Genomic DNA, 17,492 nt, shown 5'->3' on the forward strand with positions numbered 1-17,492 from the left:
CAAGTACACCTGAGTTGCAATTTACTTGTTTTATCAGAGTGAAAAAGGAGTGTCAAATGTCAATATGCTAAGATGTGATTGTAAACTCATAGTACTAACAGCTTGAGAAAACATAAGGAGAGCCATCTGATATGGACACATTTTTTACAGTTACAACTTTTTTTTAATATAATGCTACATTAAACTGAAGATGGGTTCGATCCTCCCTAACTTATGTTCTTGTATGTTTAAAGTTCTTGATCTTGGTATACATCATTCATCTTGTTACACGGAGGCCTTTCAAGCTTAGCACCTGTTTTTATTGCGAGTTTCTGCATTCCCGTCACAAGGTCTTCATCTTTTCCGACATAAAGCAGCTGTCTACCTGGCCGTGATTCAATCCTCTCAAAGTACTTAACTGGAATAACGCCATTAAAACCTTCGGTCAACACAACCTTGTTTTCCGAAAAGTAAAGTTCCATTCCCTCTGCAGAAATAAACATGATACAAAATATAAAGAATTAGAAAACTTTGCGGCTGTTTATTACTATAGCATAAACTTAGTACTGATGCTTTTCAATTACCTTCCAGTGCTTTCTTGACATCAAGGAAGATCAAGATATTCACATTTTCTCTCATACCTAGAGCATTGCAGAAACGTAAATTAGATAAAACGTAAGAGGAAATCACGGCGCACAGACTCTTATTTAGCACTGGCACAGCATCAACAATGTCTAATAGGAGACGCATACAATGCTAAAAAATTTGACAAATTTATGTTTGTTCAAGCCATGATCGTCGCTAAACTTTTCCTCAGAAAAGGTTAGAACCAAAGCTATTATCCGCAGTTTATACCACAATTGGGTTATAAGTAGATGCAAATTAATATTTACTCATAATCTGAATATTCCTATTTCAGGCATGTTTTATATCTTGGGGTTGGAGATACTATTTCAGGCATGTTTTATAGAGAAGACTCATTCAAGGAATTCTGTATTGATATTAACTTTTTGTTTCCTTTCCATTTATGCTCCCCCAATCTCAGGTGTTTCTACCTCTTTAAAACTGTTTAAAGGTACAAAATTAAGTCGGGTGCAATAACTTATAAGTAAACAAATTATACACTAGTCTTACCACTAATTACGTCACTATCCTTTGGCAAGCCACAAGCAAAATGAATATGCAATCGTTTCATGCATTTGAGACCATGCTCCAAGATTGATGGTAAGTTCTCCCTGTATGTCCCATGCACACAAACTGCGCACGTCAAGAAGGAAAACAAAGCATTAAAGCAACTAGAATAAGTTGAAAAATGGTTTAGTTACTTAACAGAAACAAAAAACGCATCAACTATAGCAGAACAAAGTAAAAACTACTTACCTGGAACTTCTTCAGCTGAAATAATTGGTTTCAATAGAGATTCAGTTTTAACTGCCTGCAAAGAAAACCGATTCCAAATATATATTTTAATGAAAATGGATGCTCAACCAAAGATAAGTAAACACATGACTGTTGAATCAAGAAAGGATCAAAGTGATTTATATTACAGCAATGCCATCATCACTACACAAAAGTAGAGGTGACAATTTTAATTTTGGTTAGCCTATGTGTGCATCATCTTGTCCTTAAGTTTGATATGCCCAACCAGTCAGAATATCAAGATAATGAAAAAAATGAAGTTGCTTTATGGCATGAGAAAGATCACTCTACCAAGTAGGAATCAGTTGCAACATCAAGAAGAGAGATAAAAACAAAAAACTGTAATAAAGAGTCTGCAGTAAACTATGCTATACACAAATTACTTCCGGATAACAAAAATATTACTGCAAAAGAAAACAGAGACAGACTACTTCCCAAAAAAAGGATAATTACAATATACATGAGAAGTCGCTCGGATTTGCAGCTAGAGAAGTTTTGGGTAAACAGAAGAAGTTTGGCAAGTTACAATTTAATAGTAACATAGGTTATTTTAAAAGACCAATAAGCTTATCCGCTTGAAATATCAAATCTAACTCAAGGGTAAGAGAAAAAAGGGTAATCGGATTATAAAACTGTAACAAACAATACAACTGTAAGAAAGCCCATGTACCTTCAGTGTATGTCCTTGGTTCGCACGTACAAAAAGCTCTCCATTTTCTTCCACTAGGCTAAATCGCTGCTTATTATCAGCTATCACTGCCTAAGAAACAAGTAAAGAGTAGATCGATCAACCTTCGGTGATAATATTTATGAGAATGCCAGATCAAAGAAGTGTGATATGTGATATAGTAAATGAGGGTGTGCAGAAGATATTAATATCCCACCGAGAAAGTTAGAGAAGCTAATCCAGATTACTCGACTTCAACAACATTATACATGACAAGACTATAACCGTACAAGTAGCTCTACAGTTTTCTCTCTTGTTATATTCAACTAGTAGAGTTAAGTATTTAAAATAAACCAACCAACAGTAGAAGTAATACTGAAAGAAAAGGAGACGTAATTAAATACCAAAGGACGTGCAAATACCGAACATCATGATGTCTATGAGAATAAGACAAGGATTACAAAACCTTGAGTATCAATAATAATGACAGTTGGCTAGTAAAATTAAGAAGGCATTATAACATAAGAAAGTTCGCATTCATACCTTCCTCACATCAGCAATAGTATGTGAATTTAATGGAATATTGGCCACTGTCTGAAGATTCAGCTTTAACAAATCCTGAACTTTAACATACCCATCACTCCTTATATCCAGGTTAAATTTAGAAGCCGTATGACGCAAAATCCATGTCCTGCAATTATCAAAAATGCAGATACAGAGGACTTGGATTTTCGAAAATTAAACAATTCGATACAAGGGGGAGGGGAATATCCAACAAAATAAAACCCACACCCACCCGTGACACCAGTTCATGTTGAATGTTTATGCTTCCAAAACTAAATAACAGCAAGTAATGAATAACAGTATCAAAGAAACTATTTCAATACTCTTAGCTTAGAGCAAAAAAAATAATAGTAGCGCTGTTCATGTTTACTTCTTTCCATCAATTTTTTTTTTTTAATCTTGTGCTTGTTTATTTAAGATTTAAATTATCTAACAGAAAATCCATTTGCTTGTTCAACTTTGTCCAACTGCACCCAACAACAGATAGAAGAATCACTATCAAGATCCTTCAATAGCACAAACAGAATCCAAACTTACATATTTGGAAACAACATATAATTCAAATACTCCTATCAAAAGAATGAAAAAAGAAATAAGAAAAAAGAGAAGCGAAGTTGAAGACACATACATAAGCCTTCCAAGAGAATCAATCTTATCTGGAGTAAAAGCACCGCCTCCACTATATCCCCTGCTACCACCACCACGTCCCCTGCTACCACCACCACGTCCCCAGCTACTACCTCTCGTATAGGAACTCCGTCCCCTATTACCACCTCCACTGCAATTCAGACGTTTCATATAATATAGTTTATAGATTAGAAGGATTGAAACTTTCAGACTATTAAACATTACAGCAAAAACCTATAAATTTTAAATTGCAAAAGACAATAAATTGCTAGGAAAATTATTATACAACTACCTCTTTTAACATAGATTAAATCAACCTAAAGATTACCAATTTGATTTACCGGAGATTGAGAATGTAAGAAAACAAAAATAAGACCTTTCGTAGTAGTATCAAAGTTTACAACAGCAACATAATATTAATTACATAAAAAGGCAATGGAAGAATATAAGTAAACCTGCCCTAATCAACCTGAATGAAAACATCCTAAAGTCAACAAATGATTTTCAATAGCTGGAGATCAAGAATGAAAGAGACTAGAATGATCGAAACTATGACTTTCTCAGTATTACATTCTAGTAAGTAGTATAATAGCAACTTTGACATAATCAAGGAATACAAAAGCTTTAAAGGGATTTGGTGAAATGTGTAAACACGGAGAAAGAAAGCAGTCCAACAATTTGCATGCTTTCTTAGTTATACGAGGACGGTAAACAATTGATTATTTGTTTCAAATGTAGAGGCACTAATAGGGTCTTTGCTCTTTTACAACCCTACAACTTGAATCTAATGCAATTCTAAGTTAAAACTAACTTATTTGTCATGTTTGTCAAAGGACAACTTATAAAAGGTGTTAACAACTACAGCTACCCACATCACCATAAATTAAAACAACCTTAAAAATCCAATCTTTTCAGTAACTAAATATCAAGAAAGCAAGAGAAAAACATAAAGATTAAAACTTTACGACTAAAAAAACAACCCTTGTCTTGCAACACATACAATTGCCAAGAGAACACAACAAAAGTTCTTAAAACTAAAAACTACAGCTATACACATCACCATAAATTAAAACACACTTAAAAATCCAATCTTTACAAAATCTAAATATCAACAAAGCAACAAAAAGCATAAAAATTGAAACTTTAAGACCAAAAAAAACAACCCTTGTCTTGCAACACATACAATTGCCAAAAAAACATAACAAAAGTTCTTGAAAATAAAAACTACAGCTACCCACATCACCATAATTCAAAACAACCTTAAAAATCCAATCGTTACAAAATCTAAATATCAACAAAGCAACAAAAAGCATAAAAATTGAAACTTTAAGCCCAAAAAAACAACCCTTGTCTTGCAACACATACAATTGCCAAGAAAACACAATAAAAGTTCTTAAAAACTAAAAACTACAGCTACCCACATCACCATAAATTAAAACAAGCTTAAAAAAATCCAATCTTTACAAAAACTAAATATCAACAAAGCAACAAAAAGCATAAAGATTGAAACTTTAACACTAAAACAAACAACCCTTGTTTTGCAACACATACAATTGCCAAGAAAACACAACAAAAGTTCTTAAAAACTAAAAACTACAGCTACCCACATCACCATAAATTAAAACAACCTTAAAAAAATCCAATCTTTACAAAAACTAAATATCAAGAAATCAAGAAAAAGCATAAAGATTGAAACTTTAAGATGAAAGAACACAAACCTTGTTGAGTTAGAACAGGAAGAGGAAGCTTGTGTTCTATTGTTGTTGTTGTCCATGGGAAAATTTAGGGTTTGAAAATATTTGGACAATGAAAACGAGGAACGCAAGTACAATCTACTGGCAGTGTAAGAAGGTAGCGAAAATACAGCAGCTTGCCACATCTGGTTTTTTATTTAATTTCTCGTTTTGGGACAAAAAATAGTACAAATATAAAAAAATTAAAAATATTCAAGCCCAATAATAGTGTATGAATATGAACTATGAAGCAATATATATGTGAGTACTTGAGTTGGGTTATCAGGTATGTTGTGTCGGTTTATTGCTTCTTGTTTTTGGGTTCTTGTATTTGTGTTTTGTTAAATAAAATTTTTAATCAATTTTAATATAATGAGTTGAGTTAATTGAACAAGGTAAAGAGTAATTATTGAATAAAATAAATTTGAATTGACATAAGTTTTTTTTTAAATAAAAGTGATATAAGTTAAATTCGAATATAAAATACAATCTCATTAAATCAGTCGAATCACCTTTTTTTAATTGTTATGGTACTCGAAATTAGCCGCTTTTATTTAAGAAAAATGGGTATTTTTTTTTAAATTAAAGTGACATAAGTTAAATTCGAATATAAAATATAGTTTTATTAAAACAAAGCACTTTTTTTTACTGGTGATGGTACTTGAAATTAGCTCCTTTTATCTTAAAGAAAATTGCAATTTGCACCCTCTTATTTTGTTTCAAAAACAAATGTGTATCAATAGTATCGGAAACTCAGTTTGCACCTCTCAACTTCAACCCGCCAATTCAGAAAGCACCCTTTCGACGGTTATTATTAAAAAAGTAAGGGGTAGAATGGGAATTTCAGTAAAATATTAACTAAACTATTTTTTTATTTTTCAGATTATATTAAAAATTGAATTTATTATTATAACTATAAAATAATATCTTTAAATTTTTTGAATAATATTATATAGTTGAGTTTTGAATTTTAGTAATATTATTAATGCCAAAAATTATATAATTCTACCAAAATTAAATTCAAAATAATTTTTTTATATATATTTTATATATATTTAATTTAATGTAATTATTTCATTTTAAAGTCTTTAACGTCGTTATGATTTTAAAGTGCATTTAATGAAAATATTCTGATCAATATTAATATTTAATATACAAGAAATCATTTTTATAAATATTTTAACTTATTTTTGAAATTCTAACTAAAATTTATTTATATTTTAAAATAAAGTTCCCTTTTTACCCCTTATTATTTTAATTATAATCTGCAAAATGATGCATACTGGATTAGTAAATTGAAGTTGAGGGGTGCAAGTTGTATTTCCGAAAGTTCTGATACAAAATTGTTTTTTCAACTTTGTTTGAGTGTGCAAATTGCAATTTTCTCTTTATCTTAAGAAAAGTGGGTAAATCGTAATTTTTTAAAATTATAAAATAATAATAATAATAATAATAAAAATAATAATAATAAAGATCAAGTTTTTGACAATTACACTAGTTTGTAAAAAAAATAATGGCTCTTAGAACTTAAATACATTAATATTCTGATGTTTTTTTTACAAGGCTTATAGGTTATAGCAGGATCTAGTAACGAATTATCCACTTCAGTTATTCAAGCTCTAATATTCTGAATTCAGTAGAAACGAAATTACATTTGGAAGGATTGGAATTTGATTCAATTTGGTAAGATTCAAATATGAGCACAACTCTGAACAAAATTTATACCAAATTAAATAAGGGGATTACAAGTCTAAACTCTCCACCCTCTCATAGTCTCATGTCTGTGGAGACTTGCTATTCAATCACCAGAACATTTGGACCAATAATGCTTCACAGGTTCTCAGATGCAGCAGCAAAATGCATTTAAACAATAAACATCATTCGAAACACCAGATATGTTTATAACATCCTTAGAACAACTCAGAGTCTTAGATGGAAAAATGACAATTCTACAATGCTTAAATGTTAAGTCTCACTTTGGAGTTTTCAAAACCATGAGTTTCAAAATCCAACTTCCAAACCAATTTATCCTTTCTACGACCACGAGCAGACGTCCTGACGGTGGTTGATTAACTGCAAGGAGACATAAATCCAACTGAGACAGATCTTATGACCACATTTCTTTGTGAAAATTTAAAGGGCAGAACATTGAAGCACTATATAATCAATACCTGCAACTTGGACTCAACCTAAACTTGGAGCCCTTGTCCTTTCTATTGCTTATCAAATGCTTCCTGCTTCCTGCTTCCTGATTGCAGCTGATTTTCTCGACTATGCATATGACCCATGCCTGGGAGAGGTATACTTATTTCCTTATAGTTCTCATTACACTTAAGATTCAACTTAATAAAGCAACCGATACTAAAACCAGATGTACTTGGTAAAATGAGATCATTATTAGTAAAGGCCTAAAAGGTTGAGGCAATGGCAGATTTTACCGCCACATGTTCTTTATGAAAATTTGAAGGCAGAACATCGAAGCACTATATATTTAATACCTGCTCAGCTGCTCCCCTATCATCTGGACCTCAGGTTATTCAGGCTCATTTGGGACAGTGCTCAATGAATTCTTATGAAAAGATTAAACAAAAATTAGAAGGATTGTGCTTGGATTAATACCGTGTTTGCAACCAGTTCCCAGTTACATCAGTATTTACAACATGATATCTCTGAGTTAATCGTGTGCCATTTGTCTAACGAGGAATATATTTCCTGTACTTGAGGATGCGATCTGTCCCCCACGAGGAACTCATGAACAGCTCCCTCGAGTTCAATCCAGCTACAACCTGGAACTTTTTCAATTTCTCTTTCTTTCATTCTTGTCCTAACATTTCTTACACAATCCCACATACTGAAACTAGCATACATATTGGATAGAAGAACGTATGAACCTGAATTATGAGGATCCCTCTGAATCAGATACTTGGCCACCGGCTCTCCAATATTTAAATTTTCATGACTTTTACAAGCACTAAGCAGAGTTCTCCAAACCACATCATTTGGCTCAATTGGCATTTCCTGTATAAACCTTGCAGCTTCTTCTACGTACCCTGCTCGGCCAAGTATGTCAACCATGCATCCATAATGTTGTAGTTTAGGTTCTAACTTGTGAATTCTTCTCATTATCTCAAAACATATCATGCCTTCTTTAACCATGCCAGAATGGCCACAAGCATTCAGAACTCCGATGAATGTAATGTCATCTGGTTGTACACAGAGCCTCTCCATTTCAATGAACAAACCAAATGCTACTTCGCCTAATCCATGGATTGCCAACCCACCAATCACAGCATTCCAATGATCAACACTTCTCTCTTTTATATTCTCAAAAACTTGTATAGCGATCTCTATGCTGCCAGATTTTGCATACATGTCGATAAGGGCTACACCAAGTTTTCCCTCAACAACAAAACCATTTTTCTCCAAGTACTGATGCACTGCAATTCCTTCCTTAATGTTTCCTAATTGTGCAATTGCTGAAAGAGCAATCACCAAGGTTGTACGATCAGGACAAAACTTTCTTTCGCGTAACATATCATGAAACAATTCTAAAGCTTCCTTAAAATACCCATTCTGAACATACCCCGCCACCATGACATTACACGAAACTACATCCCTCTCACCCATATCATCAAACAAACCCCTAGCAACATCAACACAACCTAATCTTCCATACCCATCTATCATATTAGCCCAACTAATCACATCCCTTTTCGGCATTCTCCTAAACAAATCATAACCAACTTCCATCTTCCCACATTTAGCACAACAATCAAGCATCAAATTCCACGAAATCAAGTCCCTCTCCGGCATTCCCTTAAACAACTCCCAAGCACTCTCAAACCTATCCACATACCCACAAATCATACAATTCCAAGAAACCACATTCCTCAACTCAACCGGCATGGAATCAAACACCTCCCTCCCCAACTCCACCTTCCCATTCTTAACATATCCATCAATCATCGAATTAAATGAAACAGAATCTCTAACTACCATCTTATCAAAAACTTGCCTACCAAACTCAACAAGGCCACATTTACAGTACATACAAATCAAACATTCTCCACAACCAACTCTCCCTTAAATCCAACCTTCCTCAACACTCCATGAATCATCACCCCTTCATTCCCCACCCCCATCCTACAACAAGCCTTCAACACCAAAGAAACCGAAAACTTATCGAAAAAAACACCCTTCTCAAGCATCAAACAGAACAACACAACAGCCTCAAACAGGCTCATCACCATGAGAAAAACACTTCAAAACCAAATTCCAAACAAAAGGGTCACCATCAGTTCTAAAATTCAACACATAACGAGCAAATTTAATGAGTGGAGTGTAATGTGCAGAAGTGAACTTAAAATGAGCTTTGTAGTAAAACAAGAATGTTTTTATAAGACCTGTAGTTAGAAGTCTTGCATGGAGTTGGTTTATGTCTGCTTGTGTCTTGCAGTAAGGGAAGAGTGTAGTTGTGGAGTGTATTGAGTTCCATGGTTGGTTCAAATTTGCACAGAGATTCATAAAATTTTGAAGATTTTATTACAAGTGAGTTGAAGCTAGAAACTAGAGATTCCTGTAAGAGAAGATAAAGCTGGGTCCAGAGTCCATACCACCTGTATATACGATAAATTGCCAGTGTTGTAAAAATAAAAATCGGGAAAAATTGGTAGAACTACTGATTTGGGATTAATTAAAAATTCGCGATTAATCGGACAATTAATCACACTAAAAATCAGATATATTATAATATTAGATTATATTTAATATATTATTATGATTATATTAGTTATTTATCAACAAATATATATTTATTATATCATTATTTCTATAATTATTCATATTTAAATTAATATAGTATTTTAATTTTAATAAATAATTATATATACTCCATAAAAAAAATTCGCAAGAATTAATCGTATTTCAAAAATCAAATCAGTCGGGTAATTTGCAGAGGATTAATCGGTTGAATCGGGGATTTTTGAACACTTAAAATTGCATCTTAGATTTTTCACTTTTTGCCTGATAATTTTTTTTTGTCGCAGCCTGATAATTTATATTTCTTTCGGTAACGATATGGTTCGATTTTTTGCTTGTCAATTTGATCAGAAATTTTAATTGCTCTCTAGCAATTTTAAACTGATGTGTTTGAAATTATTTGATATATTTTTACAATTTTTACGATTCTGTATTACATGTGATTTTTTGGGTCAAAATTTTGTCAATTTGAACATAAAAATATAAAGCTGGACAGTTATTTTCGACAAAAGAATCAAAATTTTATGTTTTGTTAGTATGGATTATAAAATATAATAATTTCGATTTTTTACTATCATATGCACATGATAAGCGCAGAAACTTATATTTTAAGCTACTTTATCTGTGGAGTTGATGTGAATACGGAGAGTCTACCACTATTATAAAGAAGAAACCAATGAAAATTGGCTTAATTTCCTTGTGGGCACGTAATAGAAAAACCGTAAGAATTTTTATGGTATTAAGTACAAAATATCTATCACTAATCAAATATGGGCGAGCATGTTAGTATGTACTATGTAGTATGTAGTGTATATCAAAAAATTCAATGAAGACACGTCTTTTTATATGTGTTTAAGGTACTTAATACAATCTGCAAAGAAGCGATTGTAATCTATAATACGCTTACCTATGTATATTGCGGAGACAGGAGAGAGCAGAGAGCATATATGAATCTTATGCATCATCTCTAGAAGTTCTAGCATATGCATCGAGTTCTTAGACTGATAATGCTTCAAAATGGTTAACAGGAACGACAACTTCAGCAAAATTCAGAACGTTGAATATATTTATTATATCCTTAGAACAACTCTAGTCCTACACGAAACATCAAAATCCTAAAATGCGTAGATATCAAGTCCCACAAAAAAAAACATAATTTTCCAAATCCCAACTTCTAAACAAAATTTTCCTGTCTATGCCACAAGAGTACTGGCGGTGGTTGACTCGCTGCAAGGAGAAATAAATCCAAGTGAGAAAGCATTGGATAAAGGGTCAGGTAGAAAATTATACAGATACCATGTCCCATTAACTATATTAATTTTGAATGTTTCAAATAGAAATAAGCTACAGTGGATTAAGTAATAGAAAGATGAAACTAATGGAGGGAATTGAGCTACAAGACACGAAAGAAAGATGTGGTGCAGTAAAAGGATTGCTAAAAACATTAGACCAACTTTACTAATTTCAACATGCTTCGCCAGTAGCACATTTTCTGGTGCATTCATTCTTATCTAAGAAGCAAGGACACGGGTGCGGGAGTGCATAATGCGGTGCATTCGACAAATCTAATAATATGGGGATTCTGGTTTGGGGGGGGCACGTCTTACAAAAATTAATTTTTTACAAATATTTCATGTTAATCAAATTAAAACCTATTAACAAAACCAAAAATTGAGAATAATTTATTAATCTGAAACACAAAAAAAAACAAGTAAAATATTTTAGTTTATGCAGAAATGAATATGAGACTTGATAAATTTGTAATAACTAATATACATGGATCCTTAATTTTGTGAAATAGTTTGTTGACATAGATTTGGACAATAAGTTCTGAAAATAATTTTTCAAATTAGTATTTTCAAAGAATCAATGTGTCCGATACGAGGATACGTGTGTCCAAGTATCCGACACGGGGACTCGGCACGTGACCCAAGTATCCCTGCTTCTTAAGCTCTTATAGACTCACAAACTACTTTCACAGAACATAACAAATTCTAGTGATAAGCTTCTATCGACGTCAGAACAAAACAGAACTTGGCAAATTTGCTATACACAAGCGGTAATATGTAGTTATCATCCTAAAAACCATTATAACAGGAAACCCATTCCTTGACTTTTTTTTCATGGTAACAAGCATATTCTGTCTAAGATTTCATAAACATGGAAGATACATCTTGTAGATAAACTAAAGCAAGAATGCAATAATTGAAGTTTGGCAACAACTTAATCTAATGAAAACAAAGATATTAACATTATTTCTAAATCCATGACAAAGAAAACACCCAAAAGAAGTTTATCAATAAAAAGATTATATGTTTTGTTCTAGATGTTTTATTTCCCTTCACATTTTCAGCTAAAATGACATACTTAAGTAACTCACAGAACACCAAGAGAAAAACAAGCAGATTTGAAAAGAAGTTACACTGCATTAGAAAAATTCTACAACTTACTATTTCCAGACGGGAGGAAGCTTCTTGGTCTTCTTGTAGTACCGAGCAAGTCTATGAATCCTGCTCTCAACGAGAATCAACCTAAACTTAGAGTCCTTGTCCTTTCTGTTCCTTTCTAAATGCTTCCTGATAGCAACTGCTTTCTTGATGAGGTGGTAAAGGTCCTCAGGAATTTCAGGAGCAAGGCCCTAGGCATTCATAAGAAACAAAGAATTTTATAAGCCTGATTAATTGAAAACAGAATAGCATTCAACATAAAAGAATAACAAGTACCATGTGCTTTGAGTATGCGCAAAATCTTGTTTCCAGTTACACTCTTCACTTGAGCAATCCCATGAGAATCACGAAGAATCACACCAATTTGAGATGGTGTAAGACCCTTCTTTGCAAACTTGCATATATTGTCATCAACCTATAATCAAGCAGACATTAAATTTCAAACACGTATTACTAATCGTAGAAAAAACGAAATGAGGAAATTATCATTTCAACAGAACTACCTACAAAAACTACGGCTATCTTTTGCTTATAAACATAGGCATTTGAACAATACATTTCGCACATTAACACTAAAACCTAACTCGCAATCTAAAGTAATTTAGTATGGGAGTATGTTCAGTGCACTAAATACGACAACTCTAATATACTCCACTGCATTGACGCTACATTGCAAAATGAAAACATTACTGCCAAGTAGAATCTACACTATATATTTTTTTATATAAATAACGATTTCACGTCTTGATAATTACAGGTTCAATTCAAACTTTAATTTTGAAACTGGTCCTACAACATTTTAATCAAATTAAGGATAAATATCGAAACATGTATAGAAGTATTTAAAACAAAAAATAAGCAAAAAGAAATGTAATAATAGAATAATATATACATACATCTTGAGGAGAGATTTTCAACCAGCTAGGTGGAGTTCTCTTGTAAGGCGGAGCTGAAGCTGAGATACCCTTACTGTTTTACAATCATCAAATATTACTTTAATTAAACATGAGAGAGAGAGATAAAAAGAGAGAAAGAGAGGGAGAGAGAGATAGGAGAGAAGGAGAGGGGGAGAGGGATGGAAGGAGAGAGAGAGAGGGAGAGAGGGAGGAGAGAGAGAGGGGGAGGAGAGGGTGAGAGGGATAGGAGAGGAGAGAGAGAGGGAGGGGAAGAGAGAGAGCGGGGAGAGAGAGGGAGGAGGGAGAGAGAGAGAGAGAAGGGGGAGGAGAGAGAGAGGGGGGAGGAGAGAGAGAGCGGGAGGGAGGGAGCGAGGGAGAGAGAGAGAGAGAGGGGGGGGGGACAGAGAGAGCGAGGGAGGGAGGGAGGGAGGGAGGGAGAGAGAGAGAGAGAGAGAGATTACCCTCTACTGTGCATACGACCCATGGCGACGGCGGTGAGAAGAGTGAGGTTGAAGCTCTTAAGGGCGATTAATTGGGGAGATTTAGACTAGGGTTTTGTGTGTATATGATGAGTGATGACAGGGGGAATGCATTTTGGGCTTTTGTATATCCTAATCATGGGCTCTACCTATATATCCTAATTTAGGTCCAAACTGTATTTCATTCCTCAGCGGCACCGAGACTTCCCGGATGCATGTCTATATTTTATCAAAACCCATGCCTAAATAACTTAAATATAATAAAATTTAATAAATAATTATTATACTAATATACAGGAAATTTGAATACAAAATTAAAATTAGTTGACAGTAACAACCAAAATACCATCATAATACTCATTTAAATTAGTAACTTTTTTAGATATTAAAATATATATAAATATTTTAAAATTATATTTGGTTATTTCTGGATATTTCTAATATTAAATAATTATTAAAAAATAAAAAATAATAGTAAAAAGGCATGCCCAATCATGAAAATGCATGTCTGGCTAATTGACATCATACTCATCTTGGTATGTCCGTACCGATGTGACATGCAGGGGTGACATATATTTTACTGATGCAACAAAGTGTAATAAAATATAAATTCGATATTACAACCGCTTAATTTTGAATTAATTTTACGGAATACAATAAAGTGTAATAAATTATAAATATCGAATTTCAAGTGCTTCATACAATGGCCTGAATTACAATAACCATGGCCTGTGTGAAGTGAGTTTATATGAAAATTATTACATTTGTATACACTCTAACATGAACATGCTGCCAATAATAATTTACATATCTTCAAAATACAAGATCTTCTGCATGCCATATTTTACAGTAGCCAATCGAGGTAGAAAAAACAATATAAAAATCAATTGGAGGCCTGTTAAGTGCGTGGTACAATCCAAACTTTGCCGTATAATACACTTGCACTTGAACTTTGCCGTAAAAATAAAATTCCTTTGATTGCATGACGGTTGATGAAAACTTTGTAGTCGCAGAGCTTCCATTACAACTTCCAAGGAAGGATGGCCATTATCTAAAACTCTAGGCCATCTGATTCAGGTTTTGACGGATATTCAAGACCCTGAAGGGCAGGCATCCTTCTTATGTCTTCTTCCGAGTAAGTTGGGATGAACCAGTAATGCTTGTCCATTCCGAACACCTGAGGAACAATCACCAAAATTGTACTCATAAGTATCCAACACAAGGATTACACCGGTAACTTGACTAGAAAGCTATTAATCAACAGAATTTTGGAACACCATTAAAATGTATGCTTCTCATATTTCTCACAAAGGTTTCAAGAGGTTCAACATGGTGGCTTTGGTCGTTTAAAATTATAGACTTCTCCGGCAAAATCAATAACTTATCGATTCCGCACCTATAATTTTACCCCTTTAAGACCAAACCAAACAGCAGGTCCAACTTACAAGTAAGGTCTAGGGAGCATAAGATATATGCATGACTTAACCCTATTCATACGAGTAGAGAGGATAGTTCCATGAGAACTTAAAACCTTGTATATATAAACGAATTATAGTTCCATCTATGCCCTAGAAATGTGTAGCAATGACTTCGAACAAAAAAATTGATATTCACACCAGTCATGCACCGTAAATAGCTTAAATCAATGCCACTATGAACATTGCTGTGAGATAGTAAGGGAAGCTCGCCTGTTCAAAATTTTTCTTTCGGCCGAGGTCGAATCGCCATTTTGGAGTGGTCTGCTTCGTATGCCTGAGCAAAATCATCAAGTCATTCATTTTTACAACTAAAACATCAGTTGCTTATTTTAGTTCATTTACTATATAGTCCTTGAGGTATGTTAGACACAACTTGAAAGCAGATACTATCAATATGCATAGATAATTTATTAAAGAAATGTGCAAGTACGACATCCATGCTCATCATTTAAGTTTAACAAGATATAGCATAGAAGCAAATTATACCTCAATAGTTGTAGTATTACCAGCCACCAATGATATGTGCATTATCAGGAATCCGAAAACACTCAACGCAAAAGCTAGATTTAGTACTGGATGCAAAAAAAAATATCATGTTAATATATATGTGAAAGAAAAAGAGGGGCCCTGACAAAACAAAATAGACAGTGCTATGTCAATGCAAGTCATCCAGCACAGGTAGTGGTAGTAAATCTTACCAAATGCAAGGAAAGTGGTCGCAAGACTGCTTGGCGATCCAGGTATCTCTTCATCAGTAAAGAACATTATAAAATGTGATAGCAACGATAAGGTCACAAGAGTGGTCTCAAGAAATGTGTAGAACTGCATAACATACCAAAGAAATTCATTAGGTTCACTATTTGGCAAATTTGTGAACAGGGTTTTGTAAAAGTCTAGGTCATAGTGACATGCAACCGAAAAAAATGAAGCTAAATCTTAATGAATATGCAGGCATCACTTGAGTCCAGAGCATACAATGTCAGAAAATATGAAACGTACTCCTTAAAGTAAAAACATAAAGTGAATTATCCGCCTCTCTTTTACTTAAACCAATCTGACCCACATGCTTTAGCTAGAATCTCGTGCAGACATTCAAACAAAATACAGTTTACAACAACAGAAAACCATAAAATTGCAGAGCAGCAAAATCGCCCCATTTGCTCTTAGGTACACAAATGCGGATGACATATCCATATAATCAATGTTCGCTAGCTAGGCCTATATATGTTTACCATGGTAGTTAATACATAGGTACAGAGTATACATTCAAATGGAACATGTACTTTGTGACTCATTATTCCAAAATTTTACCCCATTATGTTGTTCTTGTGCTATTAGATAGTTCCCATCACACTGCTAAATAAAACTAGTATAAGAAATATAGAAACACAAATTACAAACAAAACTTGCAGACCAGGTGAAATGAAGATCTAAGCAAGCAAGCCCATAAGATACCACGATACAGGTGAACCTAGTCGCTTTGCTAAGTACTAATAGTCAAGTTTCCTGCAACTGGAGGCTTTCGGCTTACAAGGTTCATCATCCATGCATCCCTAATTATTTCAAATCCAACATTAATTTTGCTTGATATAACTTCTAGGCTCCACCTGAAACTATTACAGTTTTATTGTTAAAAACTGAGCAAACCCCTACGCATTACCATGTGGTAGCCTGGGAATTCTATGTCCATATTGCCTATGCTTGCTGAGTTGCTGTAACTAGGTCAATCCTTGTGATCTGGATCTTTCTACCACAAGCAATAGATCTCACATTAAAGAAAACTCAAATATTGCAAAACAAAACAGACAAGACGACAGTTACCATCCTATAGTTATCCTAATCTTAAGTGACCAGCTCATCTAAAACCTAAGGTGTTAGAGAAAGTCCCCAATAAGATCATATGTTTAACACTAAGTAGAAACTATTTATCAGGTAGTTAACTACAGATACCTCAACATCTGTAATACTGCATGTCAAAGCTGAAGCAGCTAACTCAATTGACAGGGGAAGGGGGGGGATAATGGACAAATTTACACCACACAAGGGATTAATCATTTAATGAAGTACTTAACATGCATTTCATTAGTAACTACTAAATATTCAATGGACAACAATTACAAAAAACAAACAAAAATATGAAGTGTTTATACCAGTTCATAAAGTACAACCAATGGAGTACTCTCTTGAATAGTACGTTAATCGTTAAGGGTTTGGCAACAATAATCAAAGTCCAAAGACTGTATCTATTGTATTGACTTGATAATCATTATAGTATATTATATTAACTTTCCCTTTTAAAGTGCACCAGAAACAAGAGCTAGAACGATAGCTTTACTCAAGTAAATCATCTATTACTTCTTCTTCAATAGGCAACACTAATAATGGGTGAATGTGATAATTTTCAACTGACTGAAAATGGAATGTAAGGGGTAATAAAAACTAAAC

At 33.6% G+C, this 17,492-nt stretch overlaps 2 protein-coding genes, 1 long non-coding RNA gene and 1 pseudogene across 3 annotated transcripts; all 4 read right to left on the reverse strand.

Annotated features, from left to right (window-relative positions):
• Positions 1–52: 52 nt before the first annotated feature.
• On the reverse strand, positions 53–5,251 carry LOC141701695 (uncharacterized). Its single transcript, XM_074505326.1, has 8 exons — positions 4,975–5,251; positions 3,258–3,407; positions 2,609–2,756; positions 2,069–2,158; positions 1,360–1,414; positions 1,114–1,236; positions 564–620; positions 53–466 (listed from the first exon to the last, which is right to left on the reverse strand). The coding sequence occupies exons 1-8, from the start codon at positions 5,133–5,135 to the stop codon at positions 228–230; spliced, it is 1,023 nt and encodes a 340-aa protein (XP_074361427.1). The 5' UTR covers positions 5,136–5,251; the 3' UTR covers positions 53–227.
• A 1,377-nt stretch (positions 5,252–6,628) lies between these two features.
• LOC141701710 (pentatricopeptide repeat-containing protein At2g45350, chloroplastic-like) lies at positions 6,629–10,786 on the reverse strand (annotated as a pseudogene).
• LOC141701711 (small ribosomal subunit protein uS15-like) lies at positions 10,570–13,677 on the reverse strand. The gene is made up of 5 exons (XM_074505343.1): positions 13,552–13,677; positions 13,091–13,163; positions 12,472–12,609; positions 12,198–12,385; positions 10,570–10,974 (listed from the first exon to the last, which is right to left on the reverse strand). Exons 1-5 carry the CDS (start codon positions 13,572–13,574, stop codon positions 10,941–10,943), a joined length of 456 nt encoding a protein of 151 aa, XP_074361444.1. The 5' UTR covers positions 13,575–13,677; the 3' UTR covers positions 10,570–10,940.
• An 892-nt stretch (positions 13,678–14,569) lies between these two features.
• Positions 14,570–15,320, reverse strand: LOC141701706 (uncharacterized). Its single transcript, XR_012566877.1, has 2 exons — positions 15,258–15,320; positions 14,570–14,746 (listed from the first exon to the last, which is right to left on the reverse strand). It is a non-coding gene; the product is annotated as an uncharacterized LOC141701706 (long non-coding RNA).
• Between the last annotated feature and the right edge of the window lie 2,172 nt (positions 15,321–17,492).

Source organism: Apium graveolens, unplaced genomic scaffold (genome assembly GCF_009905375.1).
Source record: "Apium graveolens cultivar Ventura unplaced genomic scaffold, ASM990537v1 ctg4305, whole genome shotgun sequence".
In the NCBI taxonomy this organism is placed as follows: Eukaryota; Viridiplantae; Streptophyta; class Magnoliopsida; order Apiales; family Apiaceae; genus Apium; species Apium graveolens.

Excerpts from the sequence above, each read along its gene's own strand:
- LOC141701695 (XM_074505326.1), bottom strand. The coding sequence starts at position 5,135 with ATGTGGCAAGCTGCTGTATTTTCGCTACCTTCTTACACTGCCAGTAGA. Across the intron at positions 2,757-3,257 it reads GATTCTCTTGGAAGGCTTAT|GACATGGATTTTGCGTCATA; the intron begins GTATGTGTCTTC and ends TGATAATTGCAG. Across the intron at positions 467-563 it reads TGTCAAGAAAGCACTGGAAG|AGGGAATGGAACTTTACTTT; the intron begins GTAATTGAAAAG and ends TTATTTCTGCAG.
- LOC141701711 (XM_074505343.1), bottom strand. The coding sequence starts at position 13,574 with ATGGGTCGTATGCACAGTAGAGG. Across the intron at positions 12,610-13,090 it reads TGAAAATCTCTCCTCAAGAT|GTTGATGACAATATATGCAA; the intron begins GTATGTATATAT and ends GCTTGATTATAG. Across the intron at positions 12,386-12,471 it reads TGCGCATACTCAAAGCACAT|GGCCTTGCTCCTGAAATTCC; the intron begins GGTACTTGTTAT and ends ATGAATGCCTAG.